The sequence below is a fragment of the Panthera leo genome, chromosome E3 (assembly GCF_018350215.1).
Source record: "Panthera leo isolate Ple1 chromosome E3, P.leo_Ple1_pat1.1, whole genome shotgun sequence".
Lineage (NCBI taxonomy): Eukaryota > Metazoa > Chordata > Mammalia > Carnivora > Felidae > Panthera > Panthera leo.
This window is the reverse complement of record NC_056694.1, coordinates 4552353-4570740: the sequence shown is the minus strand read 5'-3', so window position 1 is coordinate 4570740 and position 18388 is coordinate 4552353. Positions and strand designations below refer to the sequence as shown.

At 56.2% G+C, this 18388-nt stretch overlaps 1 protein-coding gene across 2 annotated transcripts; it reads left to right on the top strand.

Annotated features, from left to right (window-relative positions):
* Positions 1 to 1726: 1726 nt before the first annotated feature.
* On the top strand, positions 1727 to 8866 carry ZNF853 (zinc finger protein 853). Of its 2 annotated transcripts, none has more exons than XM_042921453.1 (3): positions 1727 to 2069; positions 2795 to 2912; positions 5379 to 8866. In XM_042921453.1, exons 1-3 carry the CDS (start codon positions 2058 to 2060, stop codon positions 7493 to 7495), a joined length of 2247 nt encoding a protein of 748 aa, XP_042777387.1. In that variant the 5' UTR covers positions 1727 to 2057; the 3' UTR covers positions 7496 to 8866. The 2 variants fall into 2 exon arrangements, with proteins under 2 accessions (XP_042777387.1, XP_042777388.1); XM_042921454.1 differs by having other exon boundaries at positions 2790 to 2912.
* Positions 8867 to 18388: the final 9522 nt, after the last annotated feature.

The window sequence follows — 18388 nt, the reverse complement described above, 5'->3', positions numbered from 1 at the left end:
TGGTGACATGAGAGGGAGCTGTCCAGGTGGAGTGATGGGGCCCAGGCCAAGCTGGAGAGGGGGAAGGAGGGATAGGTAGACGGAGATATGGACAGATTGCAATGGGGCATCTTTCCAGGAAGTTCCGCCATGGGGGCAGGAGAGAGAAGGGGCTGCCTGGTTTTTAAGATGGGACAGCCGTAAGGATGAACAAACGCTCTTGGCAAGAAGCCAGCAGAGAGAGAGGTTCAAGATTTAAGGAGTGAGTGGATCATCTGGGTGGTCTGGGTGTGAGGTCTCCCGGGAGGAAGGAGGAGGCAGAGACAGCTCAGCCCTCCCAGGGGAGGTGAAGGTGCACACCTGCCGGGCCAGAGGGGGGATGCTCACTTACCCTTCAACTCCTGACACGCAGCGTGCGGTCCCTGTTCCACACATGCTAGGTAATAATTTGCCTCGTTACCCAACTGGAAGAGGCCATGGTGAATCCAGAATTTTCTGCCTCCAAAGATGGGCTCCTGATGCACTTGTTCCCCCGAAGAGGCAGAGGTGGCCCTCTGTCCTCTGGAGCACCCAGTCTGGGGGCAAGCTGCCAGAGAGAGGAGCTTTTCAGAGGGCTGGAGGAGAAGCCCCAAACTCCACTGCCTGTGGGGCCAGAAAGTGTCCAAATGGAACAAGGGGGGGCCAGGTGAGCATGGAGACGGTAGGGAGGGAAGACATCTGTGTCCCCCTCCAGGGAGGCTATTCCCAGACTCTACCCCAGGAACAGCTCTCCGAGGCCAGGTCTTTGGGTTTTTCAAGAGGATTGGAGTATCCCGATTCTCATGTGAACTTTCCAGGTTAGGACAGTGCGGCAAAGCTGACAGGATATGGAGATGGTCAGGTAAGGCCTCCCCAGGCAGGGGTCAGCTTGGCGCGTCCAGGGAGGCCTCTGCACCGCGCTACTGGGGTGGGGGCCTGGGGAGGACAGAGGTTGGGGGCGGCGGAGGGGGGCTTGATCACCTGCCTTGCGCACAGAGGGAGCGAGCCGGGCTTACCCTTCAGTTAACAAGGTCTGGTCCTTCGGGGTCCCGACCCACTGTCCAAGCGGGCACAAACACCACGCCCCCCGCAGGCCTGCCTTCGCCATCCGGGGCTCCAGGAGGAGGGGTTCAAGGTGCGGAGGGGGAGGCCTCTTTGGGGTCCGCTGGGGGGCGGAATGGGGCCTCCCCATCAGGTGAGTGTCATCTAATTGAGCGCTAATGAACCACAACTAGTAGCCCGGCCAGGGGCGCCCTGAGACCGCACGCGTCCCCACGGTGGCGCGGGGGTGGGGGGGGTGGGGGGGGTGAGCAGGAGCCTGGAGCCGCCCCGCCCCCCTCGGGGCAGCGACAGTCTCGCCACCCCCGCGGGTGCGCGGCCGGGCCCGGAAGGGTTAAGCCCACCGAGCTCGCCGCGGCCTAGAGCGGCGGCGGCGGCGGCGGCGCGGGGGCCGGGGCGCGGGGCGCGCGGGTGGCGGGCGGGGGACAGGATGCGGATGCCGGGGGGACTTCCTGTGCCGGCCCCGCCGCCCCCGCCCCCGGTCCGGCCCGCCGCCCGCCGCCCGCTGCCGGCCGGACGCACGCTCGGGGGGGTGGCGGGCGAGCGAACCGGACCCCCGCGCGGGCCGCCCCCCTGCCCCCCCCCCCGCCCCCCCCCGGCGCCGGGCACCTGTGGCCGCCGGCCGAACCCGGCCGGACCCGGGCTGCCCCCGGCCCACCCGAGGCCGGTGTCGCCCGGCCCCCGCCGACCTCGGACCGGACCCCCGGCGCCCAGCCTCCTCCCCGCCCCCTTCCCCCGGGACGGGTGCCCGACACCAACTTCTGCTCGCGAACTCCGTTCTGCCCCTTTCTTGGCCCAGGGCGACCTCGGCAGCCCTGACAGCGACAGGCCCGCCGCCGCAGTGCCCAGAAAGGCCCCCGGGTGGCCCGGCGCCTCCCCGGCTCTTTCTGGATGGAGGCGCCTCAGGAAGGAGCCGGCTGACGCTTCGGCCTTGGCTGCCCAGCCCCTGCTGACCATGAACACACCTCCCCTAGTGCAGAGGCCGCGGTGAGGGGCAGGAAATGCTGCGCCAGGTGAGGCCCGTTGGGCGGGACGGCGCGGCGAACCTTCGGGGCGCTTCCAGTCTTTTCGACCGGACCCCCACAGAGACCTGGGAGGCCGGCTGGATGTGGGGACACCTCTGCAGGGGCCGGGGGTGGGGCGTGCGGCGGGAAGGCCAGTGGAGGGGGGATGCAGGAGAGAGGTGGGGAACCCTCCCGACTTCAGGAGCCCCTGGGCCAGGGCTGGTTCTGTGGGTTGCTGGTGCTCTGGCCTAGGAATGCTGGCCAAACCCCAAGAGCAGCCTAGGAGGCCAGAGACCAGGGAGGTGAACAGGCTTGGCGGGGCTTTGTGGGGGGGGGGGGGGGCAGTGGAACGTGAGGTTTCTCCGTCTTCTCTGCCAACTTCCTCAACTGTCCCTGCTGGGTCTCCAGCTCCCCATCCTAGTGGAGCAGTTGCGCCGGCTGCCCCCTAAGGCTGGGGCTGAGTGTGGGCCCCGCAGAATCCCAGAATTCGGGAATGGAGGGACTGCCTCCCTGCGGGGGGCTGAACGGGCCTTGGGGAGCAGAGCTCCGGGCTGCCCTGCGCCTCCCTTCCCCAGCTGTGGCTCCAACTGTCCTCCTTTCCAGCCAGGGTAGGGCCCCTGGCTCTGGAGGCCCGAGGCTGAGGTGGAGGGCTCTCTGGCAGTCAGTGCCACGGGGCTGGGGGCTCACAGCACTCCTGCCCACCTGAACAGCTTCCTTCCTTCCTCTCAGCACAGCTGGCTCCCCGGGGTCTTGGTCTGAGCACTAGGATGGAGCTGGGGCCAGCGACTGAGACCTTCGTGCTGGAGCTTCGGTGTCTCGAAGATGGGGGCCCGGGGCCCGGCACCCTCTCAGGTGAGGGACTAGAGGGAGGTGGCTCTGACCCAAAGCGGGAGACGGTCCTCAGGCCCCGCGGAGGACCTTCTGACAGAGCCCGGCCTGCTGCGGGCGAGAGGGGGCTGCAGGGTGGCGGGCAGCCTGCTGTCCGCAAGGGTGCTCACCTGTGGTTTCGGGGTGCGGGGCTGGGGCAGGCTGCAGCCGCTCACCGCGGCCGAGTTCAGCTGCCTGGAGTGACACTGGCGGGTTCCCCTCAGGGTTTTCCGAGGCGGCTGTATCAGGCTGTGGTTGTGCCTGTGACGGGCTCCCCGACGATGCAGATATTCTCAGGCCATGCCTGGACCCTGGGTATGTGCTGGCTGGGAGCTACTGCTATTTCCCCAGTGGCCAGGTGGCCTCCAGTGTCCCCCGACCTGTCCCTGGCTCCAGACTCAAGTTCTCAAGATTGAATTCAGGGGCTCTCTCCCACTGCCCCTTGTACCTCAGGCATTGGACCCCTTGCTTCTCTTTTCTCTGTGGCCTTCTCTGGCCTTGTCCACTTTTCCTGACCTCTGCTTCAATCCATCTTCCTCCCCTTTTGCCCAGAGGCAAATATGGCCCTGCAGAACCTTTCAAGATGCCTTCTCCCTCTGGGACACGGTCTGGGGAAACTTTCTATGGTGGTCATGCTCCTGGGGGCCACTTTCCTTCTCTGTGCTTTGAGGGCACTGACTGAGGGCCGGGCCAGGGTTGAACAGCATGAAAAGGACCAAGGCAATTAGAGGGGCTGTGTTGGGATGTGTGGCTAAACGACTCTCCTGGCTCAAATATTTAACTGGAAAAAGTCTTGCAAGGGCACGCACATCAGGTGACACTTAATAATATGTTTACTAAAAACATCATTGTTTAAAATGCTGGTGTTGCTGTAAGAAGCCAGGACTGGCCACACAGCCAAGTGCTGTGCTAGAAATGTGAGGACTCACACAGAAGCACGGTGCTCCTTGCTGCCTCGAGGGGTGGCGGGAGGCTGGAGTGTCTCAGACCTTGACATTGCTGGGGGAACAGGTTTTCGTGGCTGTCTTCGCTCACCACACGCATACTCCCAACTGGTGTGTGTTTATGCGAAATGCATTCACTTGTCCATTAGCCTAAGCAAAGGTTATTAGGACTGGTTTTCTGAAAGGAAGTTATTTTCATATAGATATCCCTTGGTTTTATGAAATCAATACAATCCTGGCAAAGTGGCCGGAAAGCAAAATTTTATAACATCGAACCTCTGCTTTCTGTTACAAAACTGAAAATACGAAGCTGTAGGAAGAACAGACGTGGAAATCAGACTCGGAAATGGAGAGAGCCTCTTCGGATTTTCCGTGAACACAGCCTGAATGCTCAAAATGAGAGACAGACACGTGGATATTGTGCAGGAAAGTGAAATGTGACAATGGAGCGACTCTTACGTAGTGGGGCTTCCTCTACACCTGCACAACCCCGGGCCAGACGTTTCCCCCCTGGCATTCTCGCTATGTCCCTGGGAAGGGTTTATCTCCTTTTTCCAGACAGGGAAATTCAGGTTCCCAGAGGTGACATAACTGGCCAGTCACCATGTTGACTTGGGGCTATGGAATTAGTCCTTTCCATTCCTGAGTAATAGTCTCAGACACTTCCAGTCTTCAGGCTGTTTCAAACGGAGCTAGTTGTATCTTTGGTATTGCTAAAGTGTTTGTTAGTTTGCAAACTCATTTTCTAAGTCACAGGGAGAGGGATTTTTCAAGCACCCACCAGGTTCTAGAGGCGATGCCGGGGCCCTTCTGGCTTTGCCCGTGAAGCCGGAAGTGTGGGTATCCCGAAGCTGTCACTGACAAGGAGGGCTCCGTGGCTGCGGGAGGTCGACGGCTGGTAAGCGGTAGAGTTAGGGCCTGAACGGAGGACTTCCCGCTGGAAACTTTGTGCTGTCTCTGACACTTCGGTGACTTTTAGGACCGCTAGTGGTGATACTTCCAGGCGTTATTATTTACGGAGAAGGCAAGTTTTACTTCTGTGAGGTGTGACCCTAACTGAGGTCAGAGTTCAGCACGGGCTTGTGGCTTAGCTGTCCGAACGGCTTGTACGCGGATTCCCACTGGATGGTGGTGAAGCACGAGAGACTTCTCAGGGAACGGTGCTGGGGAGCCCCAGGCACCCAGGCTCTTGTCACTGCCAAGATCTAAGCGTGGAGCCTGTGTGGAGGGAGGCGCGGGGGAGAGGTGGAACAGCCAGGGTGCAGAGTGACGTGACCAGCAGTCCTGCGGGCGCATTTCTAAGCCAACCCCACACCTCTGGGCAATTCAGTTCCTGCCACGCTGCCATTGTCAACCGAGCCGGTGCTTTTGGGTCCCTGATGGGAGCTCACAGTGTGTCCTAGCGTGGCTGTCCATGGGGCCGGGTGAGCGGGGAGGTCCAGGGGGTCTGCACCTGAGAGCTGCCCGTAGATTTTTCTCTCCTGGCTTCCTGCCATTTCCACTACAGGTGGCAGCGGTGGGAGTGAGAGTCAGGAGGAAGAAGAGGCTCAGGAGAACGGCAGCCCACGGCGGCCAACAAGCTCAGCCCCGACGGGGGCCAGTGAAATGGCTGAGGAAGCACAGCAGGGGCAGCCGGAGTTGCAGCCACAACAGTCAGAACAGCAACCCGCGCTGCCACAACAGCCACGGCAGGAGCGGCGACCACAAAGCCGATCCCCAGGTCCGCAGCAACAGCGGCAAGCTGACCGAGAATGGCTGCCTCGACAAGAGAAGCACCTGCAGGAAAACCCCCAACCTGGGCCACCTCAGCAGCTGAAACCACAGCTGCCGCCGATGCCGCCGCAGGAACAATCAGAGGAGCAGCAAGTGCCAGAGCAACACCTGTTGCAGCCACAGCAGAAACCGTTACCCCAGCACCAACAGTTACAGAAGCAGCAGCCACAGAAGCAGTTAAGGCAGCAGGAACCGTGGCAGCAGGAGCAGCAGCAGCAGGGACAGTCCGGGCAGCAGCAGGAGGAGGAACAATTCCAGCAGCAGCAGCAGCAGCAGCAGCAGCAGCAGGAACTGTTACAACAGCAGCACCTGCAGCAGCAACAGTTACAGCAGCAGCAGAAGGCGGAACAGTTACAGCAGCAGCACCTGCAGCAGCAACAGTTACAGCAGCAGGAACAGTTACAGCAGCAGCAGCAGCAGCAGGAACTGTTACAACAGCAGCACCTGCAGCAGCAACAGTTACAGCAGCAGCAGAAGGCGGAACAGTTACAGCAGCAGCACCTGCAGCAGCAACAGTTACAGCAGCAGGAACAGTTACAGCAGCAGCAGCAGCAGCAGCAGCAGCAGGAACTGTTACAACAGCAGCACCTGCAGCAGCAACAGTTGCAGCAGCAACAGTTACAGCAGCAGCAGCAGCAGCAGCAGCAGCAGCAGCAGGAACTGTTACAACAGCAGCACCTGCAGCAGCAACGGTTACAGCAGCAGCAGCAGGAACTGTTACAGCAGCAGCTGTTGCAGCAGCAACAGTTGCAGCAGCAGCAGCAGCAGCCGCAACGGCTGCAGCAACAGGAACAGCTTCAACAGCAGCAGCAGCAGCAGCCCCCTCTGCTGGAGCCAGACGAGGAGGAAGAGGTGGAGCTGGAGCTCATGCCGGTTGACCTGGGGTCGGATCAGGAACTGGAGAGGCAGCGGCAGGAGCTGGAGAGACAACAGGAGCAGCGGCAGCTGCAGCTCAAACTGCAGGAGCAGCTGCAGCAGCTGGAGCAGCAGCTGGAGCAGCAGCAGCAGCAGCTGGAGGAGCAGCGGCAGGAGGTGCGGCTGGAGCTGACCCCGGTGGAGCTGGGAGCCCAGCGGCAGGAGGTGCGGCTGGAGCTGACCCCCGTGCAGCCCGAGCTGCAGCTGGAGCTGGTGCCCGCCGCGGGGGGCGGCGGGGCTTCGGCCCCGGGGGCGCCAGCCGCCGTCGTGGTGGCCCCCCCGGGCTACGTGGTGCTGCAGGAGCTCATGGTGCTGCCGGCCGTGGCCGCGCCGGCGGTGGTGGCCATCCCGGGCCCCGCGGGCAGCGCCGCCCTGACCCCGGCCAGGCAGCGGCGGCGGCGGCGCGCCCGGGACCGGCCGACCATCTGCGGGGAGTGCGGCAAGGGCTTCAGCCGCAGCACGGACCTGGTGCGGCACCAGGCCACGCACACGGGCGAGCGGCCGCACCGCTGCGGCGAGTGCGGGAAGGGCTTCTCGCAGCACTCCAACCTGGTGACGCACCAGCGCATCCACACGGGCGAGAAGCCCTACGCCTGCTCCTACTGCGCCAAGCGCTTCAGCGAGAGCTCGGCGCTCGTGCAGCACCAGCGCACGCACACGGGCGAGCGGCCCTACGCCTGCGGCGACTGCGGCAAGCGCTTCAGCGTCTCGTCCAACCTGCTGCGCCACCGGCGCACGCACTCGGGCGAGCGGCCCTACGTCTGCGAGGACTGCGGCGAGCGCTTCCGGCACAAGGTGCAGATCCGCCGCCACGAGCGCCAGCTGCACGGCGCCGGCCGATCGCGGGGCCTGGGCCTGCTCCGCAGCACGCGCGCGGCCACCGGCGGCCCCGCGCGCCCCGAGCAGGCGGCGGGGGCCGCGGACAAGGCGCCGTGACCGTGGGGGGCGGGGAGCCGGGGTCGGTGAGGGCGCAGGTTCCTCCCGCCCTGTCCCGTGGTGTGCGCGCACCTCCTGGAAGCCGGCTGCGGAAGGGCTCCCGGCTCTGTCCCTGGTTAGCTGAGGGTAGGCCACGGTTACGCACGGACCCTCGGAACGGCTCCTCGAGAAAAGCCTCTGGGGCCAAAGGGCACAGGTGTGGCACACCAGGACAGCCGCACAAATTCGTTGTTGGGTACCGGTCCGTGAGGAGTCCGCTAGAGCCCTTCCCCCAGAAAACTGGACTTTCTTGAAGTGACGGCCACAGGAAAAAAAAAACAAACCTGCCAGTGACACGTGTGACAGTTGGTGACATTTGACACGCATCGAACACTAACCCGGGAGTCGGATACCTGTGGCGAAACGCACACGAATAGGATTTGATCCTGGTGAAAATGACTTCGAGGAAAAGAAATGGGGGAGAAAGGAAAGTTATCTGCACTTTGTAGAAAACCATCAAGGCATTAGATTGTCCTCAATGGCGTTTGCCTTGAAAGTACTTTCTAGAATGAAAATTCATCAGGGTGGATGTAATCCTGATTAAAATGTTTGTGTTCATAAGCACAGGGTCAGAGTGTCCACTGGGTTAGTGCACAAATGCCAGGAAGCCCTTCTCTGGGCGGAAGGTAAAACCTCCCTCCAGGTTAACCCAGGGTTCCAGCAAGCGGTAGCCCTCCCTGCTGCCAAGTCCCCATGCCCACGGTGGCCTGTCAGTGACCTCTTGAATAGGAGCCCGCGGCTGAAGCAGAGGGCATTCTGGGAATGCTCTCCAAGGTCCAGGGGAGTGTTCCCCTTGGGGAAAGAGCTCCAAGGGAGCCCCACCCTGACCTCCCTGGGATCCAGCCGCTTTAGGCTTCTCAGATGCTGGCCCAGGGACTGAGGCTATGGGCTTGGGGCCCTGAGACCCAGGGGCAGGGTTTTCCTGGGCCCGGCTATGCAGGGGGCTGGCTCGAGAAGACCCTGCCTCGTGGCTGCAGTGGTGGGGATGGCTGCGGGGGTGGGGGGCAGGGGGAGTCAGAGGGAGAAGTTGGGGGACGAAGTTTGGAAGCAACAGAAGTGCTCTCTACAACGTCTACAAAACCATCTGGGGGTCTGTATAGAGCATCGGCGATGCCCACGCCTGCGGGAAGGCGGACGGTGGAGGCGCCCGGCCCCTCCTGCCCCCAAGTGCTTCCTGCTCTTGACCACCACCTCCCCCCGCTCCCCGTGTGCAGCTGCTTAGATCCCGCACCTCTCTTTCCTCCCTGCTTCTCCTTTACTAACACAGCCTGCTACATTTTACGAATGTGTTGGTAAGTGAGAAACAAAAATTGAAAAATAAATTAAAATGAAGAAATGCATTGTCTCGTCTCTGTTTTCCCTGCCGGATTTTGCGTCTGGCCCCCGGTTTCATCTCTACAAAGCATTTTCCTGGTTGCTCTAGAGCAAGGGACGGCTTATTAAGTCCCATGCTCAGCGCCCTCACCCCAGACTCTTCTTTCCAACCTGAACCCCTTGGCCTCGGAGGAGCTGATCCGTATAACCTTGCTGGGAGGGATGGGAGCCAGAGGACAGACGCTCGGGGAGGCCAGTTTTGGCATCTCCTAAGGACAAGCTTTAAATCAATTCAGAAGTGGCCCGTCTCCCCTCCCTCCGCCTCTGTTTACAGTGAGTGATTTCCTCTGTCTTTACACCGACAGGCCCATTTCCCCGAGTAACCATTCGCTGAGGGGATGGGGCATTAGATCTTTCAACTGGGGCTCTGACCCCTCCGGGGTGAAGGTCTGACTCATCCTGTCAGACGGGCCCCCTCGACCAGCAGAGATGCTGAAGGCAAGGGATCTGCGGGTAAGAGGCATAAGCTAGGGCCTCAAACCCAACCGCGGCATCAGGGGCGATAGGTGACACCCCCAGGTCTCTGTCATCCGTGTTCTTTGGCGAGTAGAATCCACGTGGGGGGTGAGCGGATCTGTGTGAGGCAGGGAGAGGCCTGGGCGGATGTTGATTCTCTGCCCACCTGTCCTTGGGCGGATGGATCTACAGACGTGTGGGCTCTCGCCATCCTGGCTGGCTGGCTTCCCCCACAAGCGCCAGTGGCTCTCCCATCATCCACTGTCTCAGAGAAGGTGAAGTGTCCCCTAAGCCGACTCAGAAGACTTGTGGAAGCCCCGCTCCCTTCCTCACATTTGGACAACGCTGGAGCCCCAGGGGAAGGTGGAAGCTTCCTCGCCTCTGTGGGGCTTTGCCTGAGACCTCTCCTTCCACCCCCCTCCTGTGCTGCTCGCCCGCCACCGGCCTCCCCCGGCCCTCTCCTTGAGTGACCACTGGCACATACCTGCTCTTCTGCAGTCTCCTCTGGGGAACGGAAGACCGGGGCCCGCGTGGGAAGACAGGCCAAGCCTGTTGGTAGGCGGAGGCCATGTCTTGGGAGGGGCCTGGTCGGAGTGCAGGACAGGCAGGCCCCAGGTGTTGAGAGGCATTGCTGAAGAGCTCACAGCCCAGTAGGAGAGGGACACACACCTAAATGGTCACACATGGGGGGTGAGGGGACAGAGCAAGGGACTCCAACATGGGGAGCCAAGTGGCCTCCCAGAAGTCTTGCTGAATCAGCAGGCATTTGCCTGGAGGTGAGGCCTGGAGACACCAGAGGGGGAGGTGGTCAGGATGGAAGTCACACTGCGCGATAGATCAGAGCCAGAGGGGACCTGGTGTGATTAGGAACAGTGAGTCTGGGAATCGCTGGGAGGTAGGTGCTACGGGAGACAGGTGGTGGAATGAGAGAGAGAGCTTAGAGACTGGATTTTGTGGAATCCATTGGCCCCAGACTCCCAGATTCTTCCTGGGTACAGCCTTGACTTCTCCCCAGAACTTTCCAGCATCTCTGTCACCTCTACCTGACTTGTCCATTCCAACAGGCATCTAAGCCCAGCCAAATATACTCCTGGAAAGCCCCATGAGTCAGGCCCTGTCCCCCGGGAGGCCTGCCCACCCCAATCCCTGCCCTCATCACCCGGCTCTCCCCCACCTTGCTTTTGCCACCTAACCACAAGCCAGCCCACTCCCCACTCCTCGCTACCGCCCGCCTCCACCCCTACCAGCAGTCTGAGCAGCAGCGAAAGGAATAGACACCCTCCTCGACGCCCCAGGGGGACAGGAGCCATGGCGCCTGAGCCGTCTCTCACCCCTGTACTTTTACCTAAAACAAATGTCATGCGCAGATCCTCGGTGGGGGCCATGGGCTGGCCTGGTCCGGAAGCTGCGCTGTCCGCCCACCCGCCCTACCCAGAATTCCTAGGGCCCCTGGCTGCCATGCCCACTCCAGCGTCCCCACATCCTGAGCCCCTGTCTGTGGAGCTAGGAAGCCACCCTCAGCTCATCCCCATTCACAGCTCCCAGGGCTGCGTCGCACAGTTGGATTCTTGTGTCAGGAGTGGGGGGGTCCCAGTTGCAGAGACACGTGATACGCCAGGGCCCAGGGCTGTATGTAGCAGGGAGGGAGGCTCATCTCCTCGGCCCTGGCAAGGGCTCCCCTCCACCTGCTACCTGTTATTTCTGCCATGTCCATTGGTTCTTTGACTTGAGTCAGTGGTCGCCATATTCACTTTAGCTGTGCCCTCACTCATTGTGGGAGGCTGCTTTTCAGTGTTGAGATCACTCTTCTTCCCTTCTGTGCTGGCAACCAGGTAGGCCTAAGTCACTTGTGTTGAGAGACATGAAAGGAAAATGCAGAGACATGACCGTTAAGAAAAGAAATTTCTTGGGACACCTGGGTGGCTCCGTCGGTTAAGCCTCTGATTCTTGATTTCACCTCAGGTCATGATCTCACGGTTTGTGAAATCGAGCCCAGAGTTAGGCTCTGCGCTGACAGCATGGAGCCTGCTTGGGATTCTCTCTCTCCCTCTCTCTCTCTCTTTGCCCCTCCCCATTGTGCTGTCTCCCTCTCTCTCTCTCTCTCTCAAAATAAATAAACTTAAAAACAAAAAGAAATTTCTTAATGCATGGGAATCTTGTAAAGGGGTCCAGACTCAAGGCTGGCATATCAAGTGAAAAAACACAATGTGAATTTAAAAATAAATAAATAAATAAAATAAAACCTCACAAGATTATCAAGAATACGACTAGTTTTAATTTTTCATATAATGACCTTATCTGCAAGGGTTTGCAAAAGGTAGGGATCAGGTTGTTTCTGTGAGGGAGTCAGTAGAGGGCTCCCTGTCTCCTGTACTTTAGGGACTATTGCTAGACAGAGTCTGTTTTGGATTCTGTGTCGTTCTCTCTCTCTCTTCCCCTCCCCTGCTCGCTCACTGTCTCTGTCTCTGTCTCTCAAAAATAAATAAATATTAAATTTTTTTTAAATAAAGCAAGGAAGATTTGAATGCAAGCTCTTCTCTGGTTGGACGTTCTGTGAGATAAGGCTTTCTAATATTTCAATGTTAAAAAATTTAGACATTGTAGAAATAAAGATTGTGAGGCCCCCAGATGGTAGAAGGGCCTAGTTATGCCCTTAGGATCCTTCCCTGCAGGTGGGATGTGGTAGGGTCCCAGCCAACTCCATCGCAGCCTATAACATTAGTCCCCATGTGGGCATCTCTCTCAGACCTGAGAACCCATTGGTCTCCGAGATTTGGAGCACCAACTACCTGGAGGCATTGAGACACAAACCCAGGAGCCCTTCTGGATGTCCCCTGCTTTTCCTAATGCCCTCTGCTTCAGTTAACTATTGTGCAATATTCCACCCCGAAACAGTGGCTAAAAACAAAAGATGCTTTGTTATTTCTCACAGTTCGCAGGTTGCCTGGGCTCAGCTGGGTGGCTCTTCTGTTCTGTATGATGACATCTGATGGCCCAGTGGGGCTGAGGCACAGGTTCATCATGAGGCTAGTGGTTGATACTGGTGATCAGCTGGGAGCTCAGTGGGGCTGTCCCCTGGAGCACCTACACATAACCTCTCCATGTGACCTGGTGTCTCTCAGCAGAGGGTCTGGGTCCCAAGAGACCAGAGCTTGGGATCTACTAGGCTTCTTATTATGGAGCTTAGAAGTTGTGCAATGTTATTTATTGCAGATACCACTCATCAGACCAAGTCTCAATCCCCGCCCAGGTCAAGGGGAAGGAAATAGGTCCTGCCTCACCATGGGAAGGGCTGCAAACAATTTCCAGCCATCTTTTATCTCCCATACACTCGTTTAATTGTGCACCAAGTTTTGCTTTGAAATTAAGACCCCAATTTTCATCCCAACTCCCTCCTGGCTTCTTCAGTATTCAAGAATCATTGATAGTTGTGCTAAAAGCAATAACCACAGGCCTCTGCTTCTCTGTGGGTATCTGGGGTCCTTGTCCCACGGCCGCTCCGGTGGGTCAGGCCACCCTTCTCACCTCTGTCTGCCACCCATGTGCTGGAACTGCTCATCCACTGATGGTTCCTTCTGGTTGTCTTTGTCCTTGTGGATGTTTATCCTTTCCCCCTCTTCAGGGGCATTCTGGGAGGGAAATGTTATAAATGCATGACGTCAGTTCCCTGTGTTCAATCGGACATACCTGCCTTCAGCTTCTGGCCCCTTCCAATCCATCTTCTCAAACATTGTTGTGACGATGGTCCTAAAATGCTAATCCAATGTTTCCCCCTCTGGTTAAGCCCAGTCTGTGGCCCCTGGACCAATGCTTTGTGACACATGTTTGCCATATGGACCTACAACATGTACTACCAATTACTTAGCAGTTTTCTTTAAATCTGATCACTACGTATTTAAAGATTTTATTTTTAAGTAATCTATACACCCAATGTGGGGCTTGAACTCACAACCCCAAGATCAAGAGTTGCATTCTCTACCAACTGAGCCAGCTAGGAATCCCAAATCTGGTCACTTTTTAGCTGAAATAAATTTATTTTATTTTATTTTAAAGTTTGTTTGTTTGTTTATTTATTTAGGAGAGGCAGAGAGAAGGAGAGAGAGAATCCCAAGTAGGCTCCACACTGTCAGCACAGAGCCTGATGTGGGGCTTGAACTCACGAACTGTGAGATCATGACCTGAGCAGAAACCAAGAGTCGAAGGCATAACTGACTGAGCCACCCAGGTGCCCCAAAATAAATTTATTTTAAAGTGACTATTGATATCGTTGGATTAATAGCTACTACATTCACTACTGTTTTCTATGTTTTGCCTTTGTTCTTTGAATCTTTTTTGTTTTCCACTCTTTTTCTGCACTCACTGGTGTTACTTAAGCATTTTGTGTTATTTCATTATTTCTCCTCTTTTGGTATATCAGATATACTTAAAAAAATTTTAATGGGTGCCCTGACTTTACAATATAGGCCCATCCAGGTCTATTTTCTTTTTTAACGTATTTTTTAATGTTTATTTATTTTAGTGAGAGAGAGGCAGAGCACAAGCCATGGGATGGGGCAGAGAGACAGGGAGACACAGAATCTGAAGCAGGTGCCAGGCTCCAAGCTGTCAGCACAGCCCAGTGCAGGGCTTGAACTCACAAACGGTAAGATCATGAACTGAGCTGGAATCGGATGCTTAACTGATTGAGCCATTCAGGTGTCCCTCCTTTTGATACTTTCTTAGTTTCCACTTGTCTGCTGACATTACTCATCTGTTTTTTAATGTTGGCTACTTTTTCCATTATTGTCCTTAACATATTCACCATAGTTGTCTTAAATTTCTATCCTGATTATTCTAACCTCTCTACTGTATTTGGATCTGCTTCTTCAAACTGTGCTTTTGTTTTGTAGTATGCTTTGTAATTGTGCTGTTGTTGTTGAGAAGTGAACATGATGTCCTAGGTAAAAGGAACTGAGTTAAGTAGGTCTTTGGTGTGAGGCTTTATGCTTAGCTGGCTAGGAGCCAGGCTTTTTTTTACTGTTGCCATTGCTGTAGGGGTTAGAGGAGAAAATTTCCTCTGGTCTCCTTGTTTTGTCTCCCCTGTTGTCTTTGGATTTTTCTGGAGACTTCATTCATTTATTTATTTACTTACTTACTAAAAAATTTTTTTGAACATTTATTCATTTTTGAGAGATAGAGAGACAGATCGTGAGCAGGGGAGGGGCAGAAAGAGATGGAGACACAGAATCTGAAGCAGGCTCCAGGCTCTGAGCTGTTAGCACAGAGCCCGAGGTGGGACTGGAACCCAAGGAACCAAACTGTGAGATCATGACCTGAACCTGATGCTCAACTGATTGAGCCACCCAGGCACCCCCTAGAAACTTCTTTTAATTTTTTTTAATGTTTATTTATTTTTGAGAGAGAGGGAGAGACAGAGCGTGAGCAGGGGAGGGGCAGAGAGACAGGGAGACACAGAATCCAAAGCAGGCTCCAGGCTCTGAGCTGTCAGCACAGAGCCTGACACGGGGCTTGAACTCACAAACCATGAGATCATGACCTGAGCCTAAGTCGGACACTCAGCCGACTGAGCCACCCAGGTGCCCCCTAGAGACTTCTTCTAGAATAAGGTCTGAGACATGTGGGTTCTCCGTTGTGTTCCCAAGTTATCATAGAGAATCTCTACTGATGTGAAGGTGCGGTGTCAGGGAGAGGAAGTGTTCTATATCCTGACCATTAGGTCGCAGGCTTATAGTGAACCTGTGCCTGCAGGCTGTGAACTTGACAAACCTCTCTCAGGTTCCCTCTCCTGGAATACAAAGGCTAGAGGAGGCTGGAGTTGGGTATTTTCCTCTTCCATTTGTTTGCTTAGGCTCTAGTAAAATAGTTTCCCTCAAGAGCAGACTCTGTTAAGAAGAACAGAGTGCAAGGCACCTGCATGGCTCTGTCAGTTAGGCACCTGACTTCGGCTCAGGCCATGATCTCACAGTCTGTGAGTTCAAGCCCCGCATTAGGCTCCGCGCTGATGGTACAGAACCTGCTTGGGATTCTCTCTCCTTCCCTCTCTCTCTGTCCCTTCTGTGCTCTCTCTCTCTGTCAGAAATGCCCCAAAAAACCCAAAACAAACAAACAACAACAACAACAAAACACGGCGCTCTGGATGTATTTAAAAACACCTCCACAGCTCCAGGTGGGTCAGCTCATTGAGAGTCCAACTCTTGATTTCGGCTCAGGTCATGATCCCAGGGTCGTGGGATCCAGCCCTGCCTCGGGTTCCTCGCTGAGCCTGGAGCCTGCTTGAGATTCTCTGTCTCCTGCCCCTCTCCCCCACTCTCTCTCTCTCTCTGAAAGAAAAAAAGTAAGACTAAATAAAATGAGAATAAGTAAGCCCTCCCGGACCGTGAGATCATGACTTGAGCTGAAGTCGGACGCTTAACCGACTGAGCTACCCAGGCGCCCCAAAGCTTATCTTCTAAGAGGACCACCACCCCCCCCCCTCTTCCACCCCCATCCCCCGGGCGGAGGTTTTAAGCATCAGCTGAGCCCTCTTGAGCTTCTAACCATTGATCACGAAGAGTTTAAGTCTCCCTGTCCAGACGCTGGCTCCAGGGCCGTTTCTACTCCTGGAAGCTGTGATTTTCTGTGTCTGCCGTCTGTCTCTCTGATTTTAGGGGCAGCAGTTTGAGCTTTGACCTTGATTCTCTGAAGGATCTGAGATGGGTCGTTGATTTCCACTTTTTTTCTTGTTGTGAGGACAGAGCAGTGGCCTGCAAGCCCCTTACAGGCTGGCCCAGAACCCGGAAGTGCGGGTAGTGTATTTTATTATTTTTTTTTTTAATTTTTTTTTAACGTTTATTTATTTTTGAGACAGAGAGAGACAGAGCATGAACAGGGGAGGGTCAGAGAGAGGGAGACACAGAATCTGAAACAGGCTCCAGGCTCTGAGCTGTCAGCACAGAGCCCGACGCGGGGCTCAAACTCACGGACCGTGAGATCATGACCTGAGCCGAAGTCGGACGCTTAACCGACCGAGCCACCCAGGTGCCCCTTTTTTTTTTTTTTTTTTGCGGGTAGTGTATTTTAAAAAGATGAACACCGCAGGCTGAAAGCCGCGTCAATTTGACACCAGTGGAAAGCAGCCGTCAACATAAACAGTGCTGTCACCTTCAGGGGAGACCCCGGTGCCCGGCGGAAGCTCTGAACGCGAGGCCTGCTCTGTCCTTGTTGAAAGGGCGGCGAGCAAGTGCGGGATCCGTGTTGGAGGCCCGCAGCCCGCAGAGAGAACTTCTCGATGCCATCAGAGGACGCGGAGAAGCCGAAGCCGTGGGAAGAGCCACCAGGTAAGAACTGCCCAGAACGGATGCGCAGTTATGGGAGGTCCTTCCCCAGCACCCCCTTAAACCACCTCTGTCCCGCGTGACCTACAGGAGCCATGTGAATCCCTTACCTCAGAGCAAAAGGCTTTTCACATTCTCTTTGGCCTTTTAAAAAAAATCTTTGAGGCTTCTTTCTACCACATTCGGCCAGGCCCTGAAACTTAACTTACCTTCCCAATTTACTCTCAACTTATCTTCGTGTTTTAGGAATACGTAAACGATCAGTGGTGCAATAAATAAATATGTAAAGACAAATCAAATTTGAACAACGCCGTGTAACCTGTGCACCGATGGTTTCTGCCTCTTGCCCCAGCAGCGTGGCTTCAGAGGCTGCTGAGTGGCTCGGTCAGGGCAGGGGAGGGGAGGAACGGGTGGGTGTGGGCGTGGTGAGGGGAGGTTGTCCACGGCCTCGGGGAGCTGCTGGAGGAGCCCTGGACCCGAGGACAGTTACACCTTGGTTTGCATACACTGTTGCTTTGGCGGCCTTTCCTGTTACTCATGGCTGAACTCAATCTCGGACAGATTTCCCCAATCCCCCTGGAGAAGTAACTAATTTGTTTAAAAAGAGAGAGAGAGAGACAGACAGACAGACAGAGCATGAGTGGGGGAGGGGCAGAGAGAGGGAGACAGAATCCGAAGCAGGCTCCAGGCTCCAAGCTGTCAGCACAGAGCCTGACGCAGGGCTCGAATTCACAGACTGTGAGATCATGACCTGAGCCGAAGTTGGACGCCACCCAGGTGCCCCAGAAGTCACTCCCTTAAAAACACATAATAAATGCAAGAAATCAAGTGGTGTCTCTCAAATCATATAGACTTTGGCATTAAAACAGCTTCCGTGTCACTGTTACGCATCTGTGACAGTTTGGGTGCCTGGAAAGATGTAGTCATGAAATCCAGTTTACCAGCGGCCCTCCAAGGGGACGATGGCCTTGAGGAGGCTGTCAGCACCCCCTGTGATTGTCATGAGACTCGTTCTGTGTGTCAGCCTTCCTGTGGCTCACCAGCAGGGGCACAGGCATGCGGGTGCATTTGGAATTCTGTGAGGTCCACAGGTGCTTGGGGCAGGTGCCACCTCTGAACAGACCCACCTATATGCATGCCACTGCCTTCAGGGACTTGTCTGGGCAGAGTTCACTCCCACTGGGCTCTCAGGACATGCCCAAGTGTCTCCCCCTGCGGGAAGCCCTCCTGGGTTCCTCCTGGCAAGGAGCCTGGAACAGAGGGGTGCTGACCAAAGTTCCCACCCAACCCCCACATGCCCAGTGTGGGGAGAGAGCACAAGTGCCACCACTAAAAAGAACCAGAGCTGGACGACAGTTAAAGCAGTAAAACCAGCTTTTATTCAGGGCCCAATGCAATAGGGGAAAAGAGCCCTCAGAATAGCACTGGACCAGAATCTGGTTTTAGCAAGGAGGAGGGAAGACTTCACAGCCAAGGAGGGGCTAGGGGGAAGCTGGTGGGTGGAAATTTATGAAGACGGAAGAAACATCAAGGGTGAGGATTCTGGCTAAACTGACGTGACCGGATTTTTCTAAAACTGGGTGACACAGACACGGAAGCTGGAAGTCAGGGCCTGAGCTGAACTCCCACTAAAAGTTTGGTCAAAGAAAGCATCTGTCACCCCCCTCTGCCCTGTCTGTCTGTGGTCTAGACCCCACCCTTGCCTGTTCCT